Genomic DNA, 17,548 nt, shown 5'->3' with positions numbered 1-17,548 from the left:
GTCTCCCCCTAAGTCTGCCTCTCTGTGGCCTCCTCCCTCAGTTTACCACTCCGATTCTGGGTGAACATCCTGAAGAACCCCCACTTCATCTTTGACGTCCATGTCCCAGAAGTTGTTGACTCTTCCTTGTCCGTCATTGCTCAGACTTTCATGGACGCCTGCACCCGGACAGAGCACAAGCTGAGCAGGGTGAGTGGGCCCCTCGGGCCCCGGGGCACCCCCCAGACTTCCCAGACGCTGCTGGTTCCTCACCCTCCATTGGAGCTGAGAGCTATCAGGCCAATGGCCCTTGAGAGAAGGGGGTCTCTCTGAGGCTGGTGCTGTGTATCCGTCCACGGCGGGCGGGAGAGCTTCTCCCCACCCTTTGCCCTTTCCCAGTTGGGTCTCTGCTGTCTGGTTGGAAGGTCATGCCCAGACCTCCAACGCGCAGTGTGGGGCTGGGAGGGCACATTTCAGAGCCCAAAACCTCGGCTTGTAGGGACCGTAAGATCGGAGAGCCAGAGCTGGGAGACACCTGAGAAGCCATGGAGTCTAGCCCCCTCATTTTGCAGATGAGGAAACTGAGGCACAGAGCAGTGACTTGCTCAGAATCACACGGCTAGTAAATACCTAAGAAAGGATTTGAACTCAAGTCTTAGGGGCCAATGCTCTATCCACAACATCACCTAGTTGGAGTGCAGATGATGGGGAGGTGCCTAACTGTGGGCTTGGAAGCCCCTTGTGTGGGGGGGGGGTGCTTCGATCTTGTTTTTATTGCTATCTTGCTTTTCTATCACCTTCATTTCCCAATAATCCCTTCCCTCCTCCCTATCAAGCAACCCATCCTTCATAGCAAAGATTGAAAAAAGGAAGAAATGAAAAAAAAGCCATTTGGCCATTCAGTAGCACCTCTCATGGGGAGACCTGGGACACTCTGGCATCTTCTGGAGTGAGGCCTTCCTGCCTCACTTTACCTCTGTGGCCTTCTTTCCAGAAGACTAAGAATCAGAGAGGGCAAATGGTCACACAGCCACATAGGGATAGAGTGCAGATAGAGCAGAGGCCCACATCCCCCCCCCGCGCCCCGGCAGTGTTTGCTGTTCTGGCTGGAGTCAACGGCTCCCAGGACTTCTGGGGAGGTGCCAGAAGCCTGCTCCCTCCTCTACCCACCCCTCTCCCCTGCCCATCCCCTCCCCCCCCACCTCTTCCCCCCATCCCCCACCCACCTCCCCTGCTCACCCCCAGGCAATCCCATGCCTCCATGAGCTTGGGCTCCAGGATCTTGGTTTCAGCCCCTTCCCCTCTCCAGGTCTCGCTCTCTTCATTTGTCAGATGGGTGTAAGCCAGTTGCTTCCTCTCCGCAAAGGTACTGTCAGGAGGGCTCCTAGAGGGCCCCTTCAGGGAGGGCTGGGCCTGAGGGTCACTGGCACCTCTCTTCTTCCTCAGGACTCTCCTAGTAACAAGTTGCTCTATGCCAAAGAGATTTCCACCTACAAGAAGATGGTGGAGGAGTGAGTATGGCCCCTGTCCTACCCCCTCCCCCACTTCTTTGTCTCTGGCCTCCTCCCAGAAGCCTCTCTGCTTGGGCCAGTTCAGCCTGGTTCCCCCACCCGCCACAGCCCAGCCAGCTCCTGTCCTGGGGCTGGCTACAGGGGGCTCTGGCCCACACCGGGCCTCTGACCAGGGCCTTCCTGAGGGCTCAGCATACACAGGGAGGTGGGGAGGGCCAGACACCTCAGTCCCTCTGCAGCTGGTAAGCTCCCTCCTCGTCCAGCCATTTGTCTGTCTGTCTGTCCCTCCAGTTACTACCGAGGCATCCGACAGATGGTACAAGTGAGCGACCAGGACATGAACACCCACTTAGCCGAGATTTCCCGGGTAAGGAGGGGGGAATGAGGGGGCAGCCTTTTCTTTCTCTCTTTCCCCTCCCCCATCTCAATGAATGGGGCCCCCTCCCCACCCAGACTCCCCCCTCTTTCTCCAATGAGTCACCTGCCATAGCTGGGGGGAGAAGGGGAGGCTGCTTCATTGTGGGGCTGGGCCTGGGCCAAGGCTCAATGGGCTGGGAATGCAAAGTTATGCTAATGAGGCGTGGGGGGTATGGAAATGAGGAGAGGGGAGGGAAAGCAGAAAATGGGTTAGGGGTTCAGGGATGTTGCAGCAGCTGTGTGGGTGGCTTTGGAATGGGGAAGGGGACGCCTGGATAGAACTGGGATTGTGTGTGTGCACACATGTGTAGCTGTGTTGCTATGTAACTGTGTGATGTTGGGTGTATATCTGTTGGAGAACCTGTCCCCGTGTGGATGACTCGTGTGTGTGTGCATGCCCCAACATGTGCTGAAGACTCAGTGCCACCTCCCTTCCCAGCAGGGAGACCCATTAGCACATTCTCCAACTATGCTTCTGTTTACATCTCCATTCCCAAAGCTAATTGCTCACCTGGGTAAAAGGCTCCCCACCAGCCGCCCAGAGACACTGGCCCAGAAAGCTCTCCATCATGAATCCACAGGCCAGCCTCGTTGGAGGCCCTGGCTTAAGCCGAGGGATTTGGTTTGTGACTGAGAGTTAGGCTGGGGCTGCCCACCTGTGTGACTGTGCCTGTGTCGGGCAGGGCAGGGGGCCTTATGTCCTACCCTATGTCCCAGACCTTCCTCCTCTCCCTCAACCAGCTTTCTCTTCCCCGATGGTCACAGAGTTGGTCGATGTATCCCCCACAGGCACACACAGACTCTCTGAACACCCTTGTGGCCTTGCACCAGCTGTACCAGTACACACAGAAATACTATGACGAGGTAGGTGGAGGGTGCTGTGGAGCAGGGGAGCCTAGCGGCTGGAGAGGGGAGGGAGAGGGCCCATGGCTGCCCTGGGAGCCTGGAACTGGGGCCCTGGGGCGTTCCTTAGACAGCCTTAGCAGCCCCTGCACCAGGGTCCCTGGGACCCTTCAGCATATCGTCCTGTCGTCCTCTCCTCAGATCATCAATGCCCTGGAGGGCGACTCTGCAGCCCAGAAGATGCAGCTGGCCTTCCGCCTCCAGCAGATTGCAGCTGCTCTGGAGAACAAGGTCACGGACCTCTGACGCCTCGTGCTGCCCAGCTCCGCCAGCCAATCTCTTTCCTCTTCTGAGGATAATCGTGTCCCATTTTAAAATGTACAATTCTGCAAGAAAGAGAAATCATGGTTTTCTGGATCAGCAAAGTGAGATGTGAAAAGGATTTGTACTGTAAATTCCATTCTGATGGAGCTCACTCTCTCGCTCTTGTGTGGGTGTGAGAAGTGGACCTTTCTCTTCTTAGAAACGTAGACGTTGTCTTCATAGCCTCAAGAGGCAGGGCCAGGGCTGGGGCAGCCGCAAAAGAGGTATGGGGCCCCAGCCTCTGGAGGGCTCCCCCCGTGGGGAGGCCAGCCCCAGCCCACAAAGGCTGCTGCGCCACGCCCACCCTCCCGCCCAGCCAACCACCCTGGAGGAGCTGAGCCTACATCCTAAGGCCCCCCACACAGCACTGTTGGCCCAGGGGATCCTGCTGCCTGGGGACGTCGACAGGATGAATTCTGGATGATCAGGGGCCAGCCAGACTCCAGGCTACCACCACCCCAGCTCTGCCTGCCTGGCCCAGCCACACACAGGCCACAGCGTTTGGGGTAGTTCCTAAGTGATTTGTCAATGTGCCTTATTGATCCCCTGACGCTTGTGACGGGACTGAACCAGGCTGGAAGTGAATAGCAACCACTGATTGTTCTGTGTGTGGCCAGCCGGCCAGGGGTCTGAGGCTCACCCTGGGATGCTCCCTGGCTCTCAGGACTGGCCATCTTGGGGTACCGAAGCTGGCTCTCTGGGCCAGCTCTGAGTGTCTACCTGCCCATCCCTATCCCTCAGCTGCCATCCGGTGGCATCTCAAGCCTCTCTGTATCTTTCCCAGGAGGCGAGAGACAAAATTCGGTACGATTTTCCCCAGCGAGAGGGATAGAGCAGCCTAGCGCCGCGCCCCCCCCCCCCCCAGGCTCCTGCACATGACTACAGCTGAGGACCTTGGCAGGTGCCCACCAACAGCTCTGATTACCGGCCCAGAGAGCGGCTGGCGAATCAGCCTCCCCCGCAGGCCACGTGGGGCGTCAAACGTCCCATAGTGTGTTGGCCACATGAGGCTGCGTGGAACGTTGGACACATGGGACTTTTTGTCGTGTCTAGTGTTGAACACATGAGGTTTCGTCAAATGTGGAATGTCTGTGTCACGTCGAGTGTTGGCCATGTCATGAGTCAGACATCAGATGTCACATCCGTGGAGCATTGAATGTCAGGACCGTGTGATAGTACATAGAAGGCCGAGTGTCCAAGACCACGTGAGGCCGGAGCAGCCCCTTGAACATGTTAAGACCACGCTGAGCACATCTGGCCTTGTCTGGTGTATGAGGTCACACGGCATCATGGTGCAGGATGCTGGACACCTGGCCGGCCCACGTGGTCTCTCCTGCCGTGGTCCTCATTGTGTGGCACTGGGGCCTGGGGGCCTGGGCAACTGGGGGGAGTCTCCTCCCCATCCCCACCCCTCTCCCCTGTGTAAATCTTGTTCATTGTAAACCAAATACAATGTGTTCTTTTTCATATCTGCCCAGGGGCTTGTCGTTTGTCCCACCCTCCATACATACACTGTCTACACCCCTGGCCCCGGCCCCAGGCAGCCCTTGGTTACAATGTCAATGACTACAAGACAAGGAAGTCCTGAGTGTTGGGGTCCCAGCCAGTGACCCCCGAGGGCCAAGGATGGGGCAGGTAGAGACCAGGCCGTGAGAACCCCCTCGAAGCCAGGCTCTTGGTCCACCCGTCATGGGGCTCAGCATTCCACTGGAATCTCGTGACCAGGCCCCCCGGATCCTAGTCGTGCAGCCCTCCCTCACCCCCCACGCTGCCCCTGCCCTCGCCTTGTTCTGCCTGCTGGGGCCGAGCTGAATCAAGCCACATGCCAGATACTGGAATACAGATATAGACAGACTTGGACCTCTGGGTGGGGGAGGTGGGGAGGTGGTGGTGTCTGCTCACCCTCGGGGGCTCTCTTGTCCCTGCCCCAGGGCGCCTTTTACCTAGCTCCACCCCCATCACCTAGGCTGCTGGGTCTCCTAGAAATATCTTGCCTATCTGAGCGCCCACAGGTGCCCAGGCTCACACGAAAACATGCAAGCACACACATAAGCCTGTATGAAACACCCTCATGCACACTGGCTCCAGCCATCTCCTCATTTTTCTATTTCTTCCCTTCCTTTTCCCCTCCCCCTCCTCAAGGTCCCTGTGCCAAGCCCCAGGGGCACCCCGTCTGTCTCCCTGGCAGCCTGTGCCAAGCCTGCTGTGCACAGGGGGGCTGTGATACTTTCTCAGTCTGCCAGGCTGGCACCTTCACAGCTCTGAGGGTCTAGAGGGAGGAGGGGTCATGCCCACCCAGCCCCCGAGGGGCCACGGCCAGACCAGCCCTTCAGTCCCAAGCCCAAGTCATTCTTCATTCCTTTTCCAGCTCAGGGCTCACACAGGTCTTCTTGGCCTGTGTGGAGGGGAAATACTCCTTCAGCCTGAGATGGGGTGGGGGCGGGGAGCTGCAGAGGAAATAGTGGGCCTGAGAACTGGGAGGGAGGGTGGCCAGAGAACCAGGCTATGATCACACAACTGTGTGACCTTGGTCAAGTCATTTAATCTCTGGACCTCAGTTTCCCTATATTTACAATGACAGACCCCACAATCCCTTCCCAGTTCTGATGTTCTGGGAATTGAATAATTCATTTCCAATAATCTATGACCCCAGTATAGAGAGGCTTAGAATCCCAGAGCTACCCACCTAAGATCCATTCCTATAGCATCCTTCACAAGTGGCCGGCTCTCCAGCCTCTGCTGCAAGGTGATGGAGAGCTCACTACTTCCCGAGTGGCCCTCTTCCCTGCCAGCCAGCCCAGATTATAGGGAGCCCAAATCTGAGAAGGGACGTCCCCCAGATAGGCAGTGGCAGTGAGGGCCAGGGGACTCTGTCTGCTTGAATCTCGTGACCAGGACCCCCGGATCCTAGTTGGGCAGCCCTCCCTCGCCCCCCACGCTGCCCCTGCCTTCACCTTGTTCTGCCTGCTGGGGCCGAGCTGAATCGAGCCACACGCCAGATAGTGCCAGCCAGTGTTATGGGCCATCCGAGTGTTGGGGCTAAGCATTCCCAGGTCCTTTGGGGCATGAGCCTCGTGGGGCCCTCCCTCACTATCCAGCTTCAAGCCTCTAGACAATGATGTGGAGAATTCAATCCGAACATATATCTAGCCCCTGCTGCATGCAGTGCCCAAGCTCTCACAGCCCAATAGGAGGTTTAGGTAATGGGAGTGGAGGGGAAAGGGGAGGGATATGGAGTTGGAAGCCCTGCTTCCCAAAGTCAGCTCTCCCACTTCCTAGCTGTGTGACTCTGGCAAGCCCTTTGCCTTCTCAGGGCCTCAGTTTCTCGCTCTGTGAAATGAGGGGCTTGGGCATACGTTTATGATAAAACACAGGATGTGGACACAGACCCAGGCTTGGCTCTTCTGGGGGCAGAAAGGGAGAGAGGGAGGGAGGAGGGAAGGAAGGGAAGGAGGGAGAGAGAGGGAGAGAGCACCATTTGGTCTGGGAGAGGCCAGGGGAGGCTTTGTGGAGGAGGAGGGGGGCCCCATGCTGGCCCTTGAAGAGCAGGCAGCGATGGGGGAGGGTGGCATTCCCAGGGCAGGGAACCAGGGGCCAGAGAGCTCAGAGTAAGTACGGGGAGGAGGGAGAGGAGTGGCTGCCTGTGGGGGACAAGGGCAGGGGTGGAGGATGGAGGCGGAGCAGGAGGTGGCCTCCCGACCCCCGCGGGGAGGGTCTTGAATGACAGGTGAGGAACTTTGTGCCAGTGATAGGAGGGAGGCAGGAGAGTGAGAGGGTCCAGCCCGGCGGCCAAAGAGTCAAGCTCCAGCTCTTGGGGCCGTTGCAGAAGGGAGAGCTCGAAAGCAGGCAGATGCAGCAGGGAGGTCCGCAGTAGTCCAGAGGAAAGAGTGAGAGGCCCGAGCCCCTGGGACTGAGCCTCCAATTCAGTGGGTGGTGATGAGGTCAGCGTCAGAGCCCAGAACTCCAGGCTGGGTCCCCTCAGGAGGGACTCACCCATCTGCTCAGACTCTGTGAGCAGGATGTGAGCAAAGGCTCTGGACTGTATTCAGTTCAATCTACAAACGCTTATTATGTACCTACTATGTGCCGGGGTAAGGCAGGGCTCTGGGGATTTGTTCATTCGTTTCAGTCATGTCTGACTCTCTGTGACCCCATTTGTGGTTTTCTTGGTAGAGATACTGCAGCGGTTTGCCATTTCCTTCTCCAGCTCATTTTACAGATAAGAAAACTGAGGCAAACAGGGTTCAGTGACTTGCCCAAATCACACCAGACTGGATTTGAATTCCTGAAGATGGTCCTGGGTGGAGATTCCAAGCCCAGTGCACTGTGCACTACGGCGCCCCCTAGCTGCCTCCTTTGTATCTGGGGATACATAGACAAAATAAATTCAGTCCCTGACCTCTGGGAGAGGTACCCTGTAGGGAGACGCAAGGCCACTTCAGGAGGGAGAGAGCACTTCAGAACTCGGAGGATCAGAGCAGACTTCCCAGAAGAGGTGGCCCCTGTGCGGAGCCTTCCCGGAAGACAAGGCCCCAGAGACAGAAGTGAGGAGCACTGTGCTCCCAGCAAAGACAAATGCCCAGAAGTGGGACATGGAGCTGGGAGAGGAGGGCAGAGGCTGTGAGTCGGCTTAGCGAACCGCCGGGAGGAGGAGAGACGGTGACAAAAGCCCGAATAGCTGCTTGGCTCCACTGCGGAAGGCCTGCAACGCCAGGCCAGGTCATGCTTTCTACTGGCCTCCCAGCCCTGCCCCTTACTGCCTTTCTCTTCCCCTAGGCCAGGCCAGCCCAGCCATGGGGAGCCCCAGATTTAAGGGGCTCCTGATCTCTGCATCACCTCCTTTAAACCTAAGTGTGAAACCAAGGCCCCCACAGAGAGATTTAGCCTAGCACAGTGGGAATAGCCCTGCAAATCCTAACAGCTGTGGAACTTTACCCAGGTGCCTTCCCTACAGGCCTGTTTCCCTCTCTGCAGAATGGGCAGTTGGCCTGGCTTGGTTACCTCTCCAGATTCGGGGCCATCTGCCTAGACGAAACAACCAAATGGGGAGAAGATTGGAGAGAGAAGACAAGGCCCTGGCCCGGGCCAGTGGGGGTGTGTCTGGTGGAGGGGGGTTGCCCCCGCAGATAGGAGTGAGCAGCCGGAGGGAAAGGGACAGCAGAGCAGACCCTGGCGCCTCCTCTCCTCATTCCCACGTGAGAACGTCCACCTCTGAGTCCCTCTTGCTGTCTGTGCTCAGCAGACACGGAGCTTCCTCCCTGATGTCATCCCCTCCTCCAAACCTCCCGAGATTACAGTAGCGTCATCCTCCCAACCGAAAGCAGCCAGTGTTACGAGGGCTGCTATCCCATGTTACAGAGGGGAATACTGAGGCCCAGACAGGTGACGGCCACGTGACCAATGAAGTGTCAAAGCCCAGACTGAACCTGGTTTCTGCTCCCCAGACCACGACTCCACTGCCCAGTGCTCGGCAGTCAGGGAAGGGTGGCTTCCTGCGGATGACTGAAGGGGAGGACATCCTGCAAGGAGGGCTGGGGGCAAGTCCTAAAACTGGCTCCTCTAGGACCCCGCCCTCTCTGCCGTTCCTACCTGAGTCATTGGCTCCAGCAGCGCCTGGCAAACAGTAGGTGCTTAATAAATGTTGATTGATCTGACCAGAGGTATAGTCAGTACAGACGGGCATAACTCACCCCCATAAGGAGGAAACGGATTGAGAGTAGGGGGCGGGACCCTGGCTAGGAAGGAGGTGTCTGAAAGTGGAGTTGGGATTTCTGCCTGCAGCTTAAATTCCAGACATGACAGGTGCCTGGCCAGAGGTGGAGCCCAGCTAACAAAGCATAGCTAACAAAGGCCGCTAAGAGTGCACTTGCCTGGCGTCTTGCAGGTCTAATGAAAACGATTTTAAACTGAAAAGGATGAGGGAGGAATCATAGATTTGGAGTGGGAAAGGACCTTAGAAGACATCGAGGCCACCCCACCCCCACCTCGCCTGGGCTCACGCAGCTAAAGGGGTCTGAGGCAGGATTTGATCCTAGGTCTTCCCGAGTCCAAGCCCAGTGCCCTGTTCATACACCAGGTTAGGTACCACAGAGAGGAGCTAGAACGAGGAAAGAATAGCAACTGAGACACCCCCAAAGCTCACAGAAGACAAAATGCAAAGAAGGAGCCGATAGTTAAAACCATGACTTCCGACATCTAGACATAAAAGCTTAAAGTGTCAGCAGAGAAGAGGAACCAGAGGTCGGGTCCTCGCGCAAGAGTCGGGGCCCTGTAGCTATCCGTGACACCTGGGTGAAACACATGGCTGCCCCGCAGGTCTGGGCGCAGCCACGAGAGGCTGAAACAGAGCAGGCGGGTAATGGGGAGGGCGGGGAGGGCGGTGTCATTAGCATAAATGAAAGAAGGTCAAAGGAGGGAGAAGCAAAAGTGATTTTGTCGTCAGAGTAGACCGCAGATCACCTAAATGGAAAGAGGAAACAGATGAGTTTACAAAGCAATCACAAGCCTGGCACAGAGGGGAAGGGAAGGCGAAAGGGACCAGTATTTATTAAGTGCCCACTATGAGCCGGGCACTTCACAGACAATCTCGTTTGGCCCTCGTGACAAAACTCTGGGAGTTAAGTACTGTTATTATTCCCATTTTACAGTTGAGGAAACTGAGGCAGGCAGTTTAAGGGACTTGTACAGCATCATACAGCCTGTAAGTGTCTGAGGCCAGATTTGAACGGAGGTTTTCCTGACTCTAGGCCTAGCTCTCTATCCACTGCACCACCTAACTGCCTCAGGACATAGTAGTGATGGGGAACTTTGATAATCAGATGCCTACTGGCGTCTCTCTCTCTCTCGCTCTCTCACTTTCCCCCTTTTCTCTCTCTTTTCACTCTCCCCCTCTCTATCCTCTCTCTTCCCCTGCTCTCTCCTCCCTTTCCCTTCCTCTCGTCTCTCTCACCCCCCTCTCCTCTCTCTTTTTCTCTCTTTCTCTCTTTCTTTCTCTCTTCTCTTCTTTTCTCTTCCGAATGCAGAACAGCTCCTTCAAAAAGTAAAGGAACCAACCAGGAGAAATTCCATTCTTCTAGTTCTTACCAATAGGGAGCGACAGGTCACTGGGTTAGACATAGTGGGAAATCTGAGGGGAAGGGAACACTCCTTCCTAAAGTTTCTGATCGAGAAAGAGGTGAAATCTGGGCCTAGTCTGACATTCAGCCAAGATTTGGGGGAAGCAGATTCCAAAGGATCCAAAGGAAAGGTCAGTGACTGGGATTGTTCTGGAGCCGTCACCCCTGGAGGGGGAGGGGGTGTTCCAGAATGAAGTTGGGAAGATCCAAAGGGGCACACTTCCGTGTGGATCCTCAGGGAGCTCACCAACCAGCTTGGGCTTAAAAACAGTCCGCAGAAGCCTGCAGTGAAGCGAGGCCTGCCCAGTCCTGAGAGCATCCCCTGCTCCAATACACCACATGAGGGCTGCTGGAATCTTCTGTCATGGGGGATGGAAGCTCCCTCTCCTTCCTTTCGGAGCAAACCCAGATAGCCTCTGACCATTTCGTGCTGGTCACCAAAAAGCTTTTTAGTCAGCTGCTGAGCCAGACTGGAGCACACGCACTGCAGAGCTGACTGGTCACACTCACCCTGACGGCAGAACTCTGCCTCTTCACCACGGCCCTGCGACTTTCTCCCTCTCATGTTTATTCTTTCCTGATCATAGGTGGCCGAGTATCAGAGGTGGGCAGTTAGGACCAGACTAGGACTTTGGGGGCTTCCAGAGACCATGAGAGCTGTCAAAGGCCCCTCAGAAACCAAAGCCAGGTCCAGTAAAGAGCTAGCCCTGAAGAGCAGGCTGCTTGACCCAGCCCCAGCAGCTGAGATATTAATCCTGCACGCACAGGTCACCTCAGCACCCCCACAAGTGGACTTCGTAGGGGCGGAAGCAACCCCGTTAAGCTGTGAGCTGATTCTCCCCAGAGAGCAGGTATGTAGAGGGAAGAGCGTGTTTCCAATCTAGGAGGCTGTACTTTTTAAGCCTTTTTATACCTTCAGTAAATATCCCTTTGTAAAAACTACAATGAATTGGTTCATTGATATTTGTGAGATGTTAACTGGTTGATTAATATGGAAGAGAAACACACTGGATGGGAGCTTGTGGATAAGAGTATTAGATACCCCCCCTACCCCGCAGGGTTACCCCTGGAGGCCTGAGGGGAGATACAGTATCTGTACTCTAGGCATCTGACCCGCTAGTCCTCGTGTGCGTTAGGAGAAGGAGCCCCACAATGTACCGCAGAATCAAAGTCAGGTAACAGGAGAATATAACAATGTTGCAAAATCCAGGAAAAAATAGTTTCAGAAATCCATCTCTGGTGGTCCCTCCTGCCTGCAATGCTCTTCCTCCTTATCTCTGCCTCCTGCATTCCTGGCTTCCTTTAGGTCCCATCTAATGTGTCACCTTCTATGGGAAGCCTTTCTCAATCTCTTTTAATTCTAATGCCTCCCCAGTTGGGAACTATGTCCAAAGGGCTATCAAACCGTGCATACCCTTTGACCCAGCAATACCACTGCTACTGTATCCCAAAGAGATCAAAGAAAAGGGGGAAGGACTTATGTATACAAAAAATATTTAGAGCAGCTCTTTTTGTGGAGGCTAACGATTGGAAACTGAGGGGGATACCCATCAGTTGGGGAATGCTGAACAAGTTATGGTATATGACAGTTACGGAGTACTATTGTGATGTAAGAAATGATGAACAGGCAGATTTCAGAAAAAATTGGAAAGACTTACATGAACATATGCAAAGTGAAGTGAACAGAACCAGGAGAACATTGTACACGGTAGCAGCGATATTGTATGATAATCAACCGTGAAAGCCAGCTCTTCTCGGCAATACAATGATCCAGGACAATTCTGAAGGACTTTATGATAAAAGGTACTATCCACCTCCAGAGAAAGAACTGATGGAGTCTGAATGAAGATCAAAGCAGGCTGGTTTGTTTTTTACTTTATTTTTCTTGTTTTTTTGTTTGTTTTGTCCATGTTTTCTTTCTCAATATGACTACTATGGAAATAAGTTTTGCATGACTGCACATGTGTATAACCTTTATCCAATTGCTTACCTTCTCAATGAGGGGGAAGGAGAGGGAGGGCAGGAGAGACTTTAAAACTCAGACTTGTAGAAAATGAAGGTTAAAATTGTTTTTACATGTAATTGGGAAAAAGAAAAGACTAAAAGAAAAATCTTTTAAAGGCTAATTGGAATATCTGTCTTCTGTTGATCATTTCCAATTTATTCTATATATAGCTTATTTGGTCATTGTTCTTTGTTTCTTATCTACTTAGTTAGATTGCCAACTCCTCAAAGGCAGGGATTGTCTTTGGCTTCTTTTTACATCTCCAATGCTTAGCACAATGACCGGTACATTATTGATGCTTAATAAATACTTGGGCAGCTAGGTGGCGCCAAAGTGGATAGAGAGCCAGCCTGAAGTCAGGAAGACTCATCTTCCTGAGTTCAAATCTGGCCTCAGACACTTACCAGCTGTGTTTCCCTGAGCAAGTCACTTGACTCTGTTTGCCTCAGTTTCCTCATCTGTAAAATGAGTGGGAGAAGGAAACGGCAGTATCTTTGCCAAGAAAACCCCAAAAGGGGTCATGAAGAGTCTGAAATGACTGAACAACAACAAAATAAACACTTATTGACTGATTCACTGACTAACAAGGGTTTTTTCCCACGGGGGAGAGGGGAGGGAAGAGGAAGAGAAACTAGATTTCTGTTAATTAAAAAAAAATTTAAAAAGAAATACTGAAGTTCAGAAAGAACTAGATAATCAAAATCATATTTCTTGCCTTCTCGAGGAATGAGAGGAGCAGATGGGAAGGAGAGAATTTGGAACTCAAAAAGTTTTTAAATCAATGTTAAAACTTTTAAAAAATATAATTGGGAATCATTTAATGAAATAGATTAGACATATTAAAAAAATCTTAAGTCACTCCAAAAAGAAAGAATTGAACAGAAACTAAGGCCAACAGAAAGGGCAGTTTTGTTTTGTTTTGTTTTTTTTTAGCCAATATTGAGAGGGTAAAAAGAAGACTCCAGATGGGATAAACCCTTTGCTTGGAGTGGATGGGACAAGAAGAATGGCTAACATTTAGATAGCACTTTCTGGTTTACAAAATGCTTCCCGCTTATTATCTTGTTTAATCCTCACAACAGCCCTGTAAAGGAGGTGCTGTTATTATCACCCCGTTTTTCAGGCCAGGAAACCGAGGTTCCGAGATGTGTGAGTTGCCTAGGGTCACATAATGAGCAAAGGTGGCCATCCTGACTCCACGTCCTTCTCTCTACTCACTGCGCCACCTAGTGGACAATAAGGAGAAGGCCGACCTGTTCAATTGTTATTTTGCTTCTTTTCTCTGCCAAGGAGAGATGCTCTTTGCACCAGACATAAAGGAACAAAAAATGATTAACAGAGGGGTGATGCACAAGACTAGTCAGGAGACAGGAAGAAAGCGAGCAGCTGCCTGCTCTCGGGACTTTGCCTCAGTCGAAGAGCGTTCTCAGATCCCGAGTGACCGAGCAGATGGGAGGGCAGAGATGTGCCAGAGAGATTTGAAAAATCAGGGAAACGGAAGCAGTGGCCCGAGATTGGAGGAGGGCAAATATTGTTCTGATTATCAAAAAAGGGAAGAAAACAGCACCTGCAGCCAATCTCACTTCCCTTTCGATGGCCTTGCTAAGCAAGGGGAGGAGGTAGTGGATACAATTTCCCCAAACCCTGATGAAGTCTTAGGCTCTGCTTGTAGAAAAGATGGACAGATGTGGTCTAGATGACAATAGAGTCAGGTGAATTTCAAGCTGGTTGGGCTGCCAGACTCCAAGAGGAGCATTAATGGTTCAATGTTAACATGGCAGGAAGACATCTCCAATAGAATGCCTCAGGAATCTGAGCTTGGCCATCTCACCTTTTTATCAGTAACGTGGACAGATAAAGGCAGAGACATCATGTTCACCAAGTGTGCCCCCTCCGAAAGCTGAGAGGGAGAGCTAATGTAGATATGACTATGGGGACCCGATGGGATCTTGGCAGGCTAGAGCAGTGGGCTAAATCTACTAAGATGATGTCCAATAGGAACAAACATACAGGCTTGCATTGGGGTACAGTTAAAGACAATTTTACATGTATGAGAGAAGGGAAGCACGTGTAGACAGCAGGAGTTCTGAAAATGCCCCAGGGTCTTGAGTCCATTGCAAGCTCAATTAGCGTTGAGACGTGACATCAAGAAACTTAGTGTGGAACAGCTAGGTGGCACAGTGGATAGAATACCGGTCCCTGGAGTCAGGAGGACCTGAGTTCAAATCTGGCCTCAGACACTTGACACTTACTAGCTGTTGACCCTGGGCAAGTCACTTAACCCAGGTTGGAAACAAAGAACAAAAGGAAGGAAGGAAGGAAGGAAGGAAGGAAGGAAGGAAGGAAGGAAGGAAGGAAGGAAGGAAGGAAGGAAGGAAGAAACCTGGTATGATCTCAGGCTACATGAAAAGGGGCAGAGCTTTCAATAAGAAGGAGGTCACTATCCCACTGTATCCTGCCCTTGGCAGACTCATTGGGTGGATCACATTCAGTTCTAGGGATCACAAGTTCAGATAAGCTGGAGAGAGGCCAGAGGAGGCAACCATGACAGGGAAGGGCCTTGAGGCCATGACATAGGAACATTACTTGAAGGAACTACAGATGCTTAGCCTGAGGAAAGAGGAGGCTTAAACGGGCCATGCAAAGAGACATGTGTAAGCTGGAGGTCCAGAAAAGCTTGCTAACAATTGGAGCAGTCCCAGCGGGGAAGAGGCCGCCTCCAGAAGTGGTAACTCCCGCTCCTCAGAGGCCTCCAAGCAGAGGCTGGGTACGCTTTCATATACTGGTGAGATTCAATGGGTGCTGCAGCCCCTTACCTAAGACCCCAGACCCCCTTCCTCAGTGTTCTATGGGGGGTTACACAGTAGAAAGAGCCCTAGATTTAGAGGCAGGAGACCTGAGCTCAAATCCTGGCTCAAACACAGGTTACCTGTGTGGATCTCGGGCAAGTCACTTAAAAGCTCTGGGCTTCATTTTCCTAATCTATAAAAGAGAGGGTTTCCACCTTTCCTGTGCTGGAAACTCGGGTCCTGGGCTCCTCCCAAAGGGTCTTCAGGAGTAGGGGAGTGGAGACTCCCTGGCCCTCGTCATCCCTCTCCACCAACTCAGGGGTAGAAGAGGCAGCGTAGTGTCAAACGGAACCAGAAGGGCCGGGGTTCTAGTCTTGGCCATGCCATTGGCTACTTATGTGACCTCAGACAAGCCCCTTTCCCTCGCTGAGCCTCTGTTTCCCCCTCTAGTCAATAAATGAGTTGGACCCAGTGGATGGCTTTAATTTAGGTTGGGGCGACATCTAGTGGCCAAAACATTTTCCTGCAACTTGAGGCAAAGGTATTCAGGAAGGTCAGCTGCGTGTGCTCTCTCCCACCTGCTGGTGGGTCCATCCTGGACGGGTGCTCAGACAGACGGGTGGACAAACAGGCCTTATTTTCCTGCCCTTCACCTCCATAAGAGAGTTTCCAGATAAATGCTACACAGATAAAAGAGGAAGAGGGCATACTTGTGGGGGCTTGTGTCAGGCAGTCACTGACAGTTTATTAAGCCCTGCACTGTGCCAGGCACTGTGCTAAACACTGGGCCTGCAAAGAAAACAAAGACAGTCCCTCTCCAGTCTAACTGGAGAGACAACGTGCAACCAACTCAGTGCAAACAAGACGTCAACAGGATAAATTGGAAACAAGCAAGTATTCTCTCTAGAATTAAGACTTAGGAAAGGCTTCCTGTAGAAGGCGGCATTTTAGCTTAGACCTGAAGGAAGCCAGGGGGTAGAGATGAGGAGAGAGAATGTTCCAGGCCTGAGGGACAGCCAGACAAAATGCCTGCACTCACCAGATGGATGTGTCTTGTTTGAGGAACATCTAGGCTAGGGCCATTAGGCTGCAGAGGACATGGAGAGATGTAGACTGGGAGACCAGAAAGGTCAGAGGGGCCAGCTTATGGAGGCCTTTTAATGCCCAAAAGGTGGTTTCCTGTTTCATTTTGAAGGTGATAGAGAGCTAGTAGGGGGTGAGATGGTCTGAGCCGTGCTTTAGAAAGATCCTTTTGCTAGCTGAGTGGAGGCTGGCCTGGCACGGGCAGAGGCCTGTGTCAGACCATTCAACATCCAGACTTGAGGTGACAGGGCCTGTGCCAGGCTAGTGGCAGTGCAGAGGAGAGAAGGTGGGCTATTTAAGAGATGCCACAAAGGTAAAATGCTTAGCAAATAGATTGTTTATGAGGGGAGGCTCGAGGATGACACCTAAGTTTTGAGGCTAGGTGACTGGGAGGATGGGGGGGGAGATAATGAATTCAATTTTGAGGCATGTTGAGTTTAAGATGTCTATGGGGCATCCAGTTGGAGATGTCCAGTGGGTGGACAGAGACTTCAGACCGGGGAGATTAGAGTTGGAGAAGTGGATGTGAGAATCACCACCAGAGTGATAATGATTAGACCCATGGGAGCTGATGAGACAATTGCCCAGCAGAGCAAACTACCATCTGGCTGTCACCCCCTTCTTAGCCTCCTCATCCTTCCCCTTTAGGGGACTGGGGGGTGAGGGTGGCGTGGCTCCCCGTAAGATTTTTTAAGTCCCAGAAGCCTTAGCCGGGAGAGCTAGACCCTATCTCTCTCATTCACCCCCCTGCTCCTGGGCCAGCTCCTGCCCCCTCCCAGGATACGAAGGAGATGCCTGTTGGCCCAGGCTCCAGCCAGCTCAGTATGAGCTAAGTATGAGCTCCTTTGAAATAGGGGCTGAGGAAAATGACGAATCTCCAGCACTCCGTTCACAAGAGCCCCAAGGAGAGGGAATCTGATCATTATTAGCTCCACTTTATAGGCAAGGATCAGAGACAGAAAGGGATTTGTGTGAAGTCACACAGCAAGGAAGTGACCTACCTGGGACTGAGGCTCTCCTCGCTCAGGAATTCTTCTGCAGCTCCTGCTGCCACTTTCCCAGTCCACATTCCCTTTGGGAATTATTGGGGAAGACAATTCTGAAACCACAGAGAGGCTGGAGCTCCTTCTTCTGGGGCAGTGATGTTGGGGTTGACGCTTTTTGGGGGGTTAACAGAGAGCTGTCCAATTTCTCTGGCCATTCAGGGAAGAGACACCATCTGCTTCTCCCCTTTCCTCACAAATGTGGGGCTCAGGATGAGTCCATAGGGTTCAGGATAGATCCCTGGGGTTCAGGATGAGTCCTTGGGGTTCAGGATAGATCCCTGGGGTTCAGGATAGATCCCTGGGGCTCAGGATGAGTCCATAGGGTTCAGGATATATCCCTGGGGCTCAGGATGAGTCCATGGGGTTCAGGATAGATCCCTGGGGTTCAGGATGGGTC

The 17,548-nt window shown here is 52.8% G+C and overlaps 1 protein-coding gene across 3 annotated transcripts in view; it reads left to right on the top strand.

Moving 5' to 3' along the window:
* PLXNB2 (plexin B2) overlaps positions 1–4,580 on the top strand; it is a 97,356-nt gene extending 92,776 nt beyond the window's left edge. For all 3 annotated transcript variants that reach the window (XM_027854237.1, XM_027854238.1, XM_027854239.1), the window contains 5 exons: positions 42–189; positions 1,426–1,490; positions 1,782–1,857; positions 2,697–2,771; positions 2,952–4,580. In XM_027854237.1, the coding sequence (XP_027710038.1) occupies positions 42–189; positions 1,426–1,490; positions 1,782–1,857; positions 2,697–2,771; positions 2,952–3,056 (469 nt within the window). In that variant the 3' untranslated portion in view covers positions 3,057–4,580. The remainder of the gene's footprint in view (positions 1–41; positions 190–1,425; positions 1,491–1,781; positions 1,858–2,696; positions 2,772–2,951) is intronic.
* Positions 4,581–17,548: the final 12,968 nt, after the last annotated feature.

The sequence above is a fragment of the Vombatus ursinus genome, unplaced genomic scaffold, assembly GCF_900497805.2.
Source record: "Vombatus ursinus unplaced genomic scaffold, bare-nosed wombat genome assembly UNPS02010394.1, whole genome shotgun sequence".
Taxonomy (NCBI): domain Eukaryota; kingdom Metazoa; phylum Chordata; class Mammalia; order Diprotodontia; family Vombatidae; genus Vombatus; species Vombatus ursinus.
This window is presented reverse-complemented; position numbering and strand designations above follow the sequence as displayed.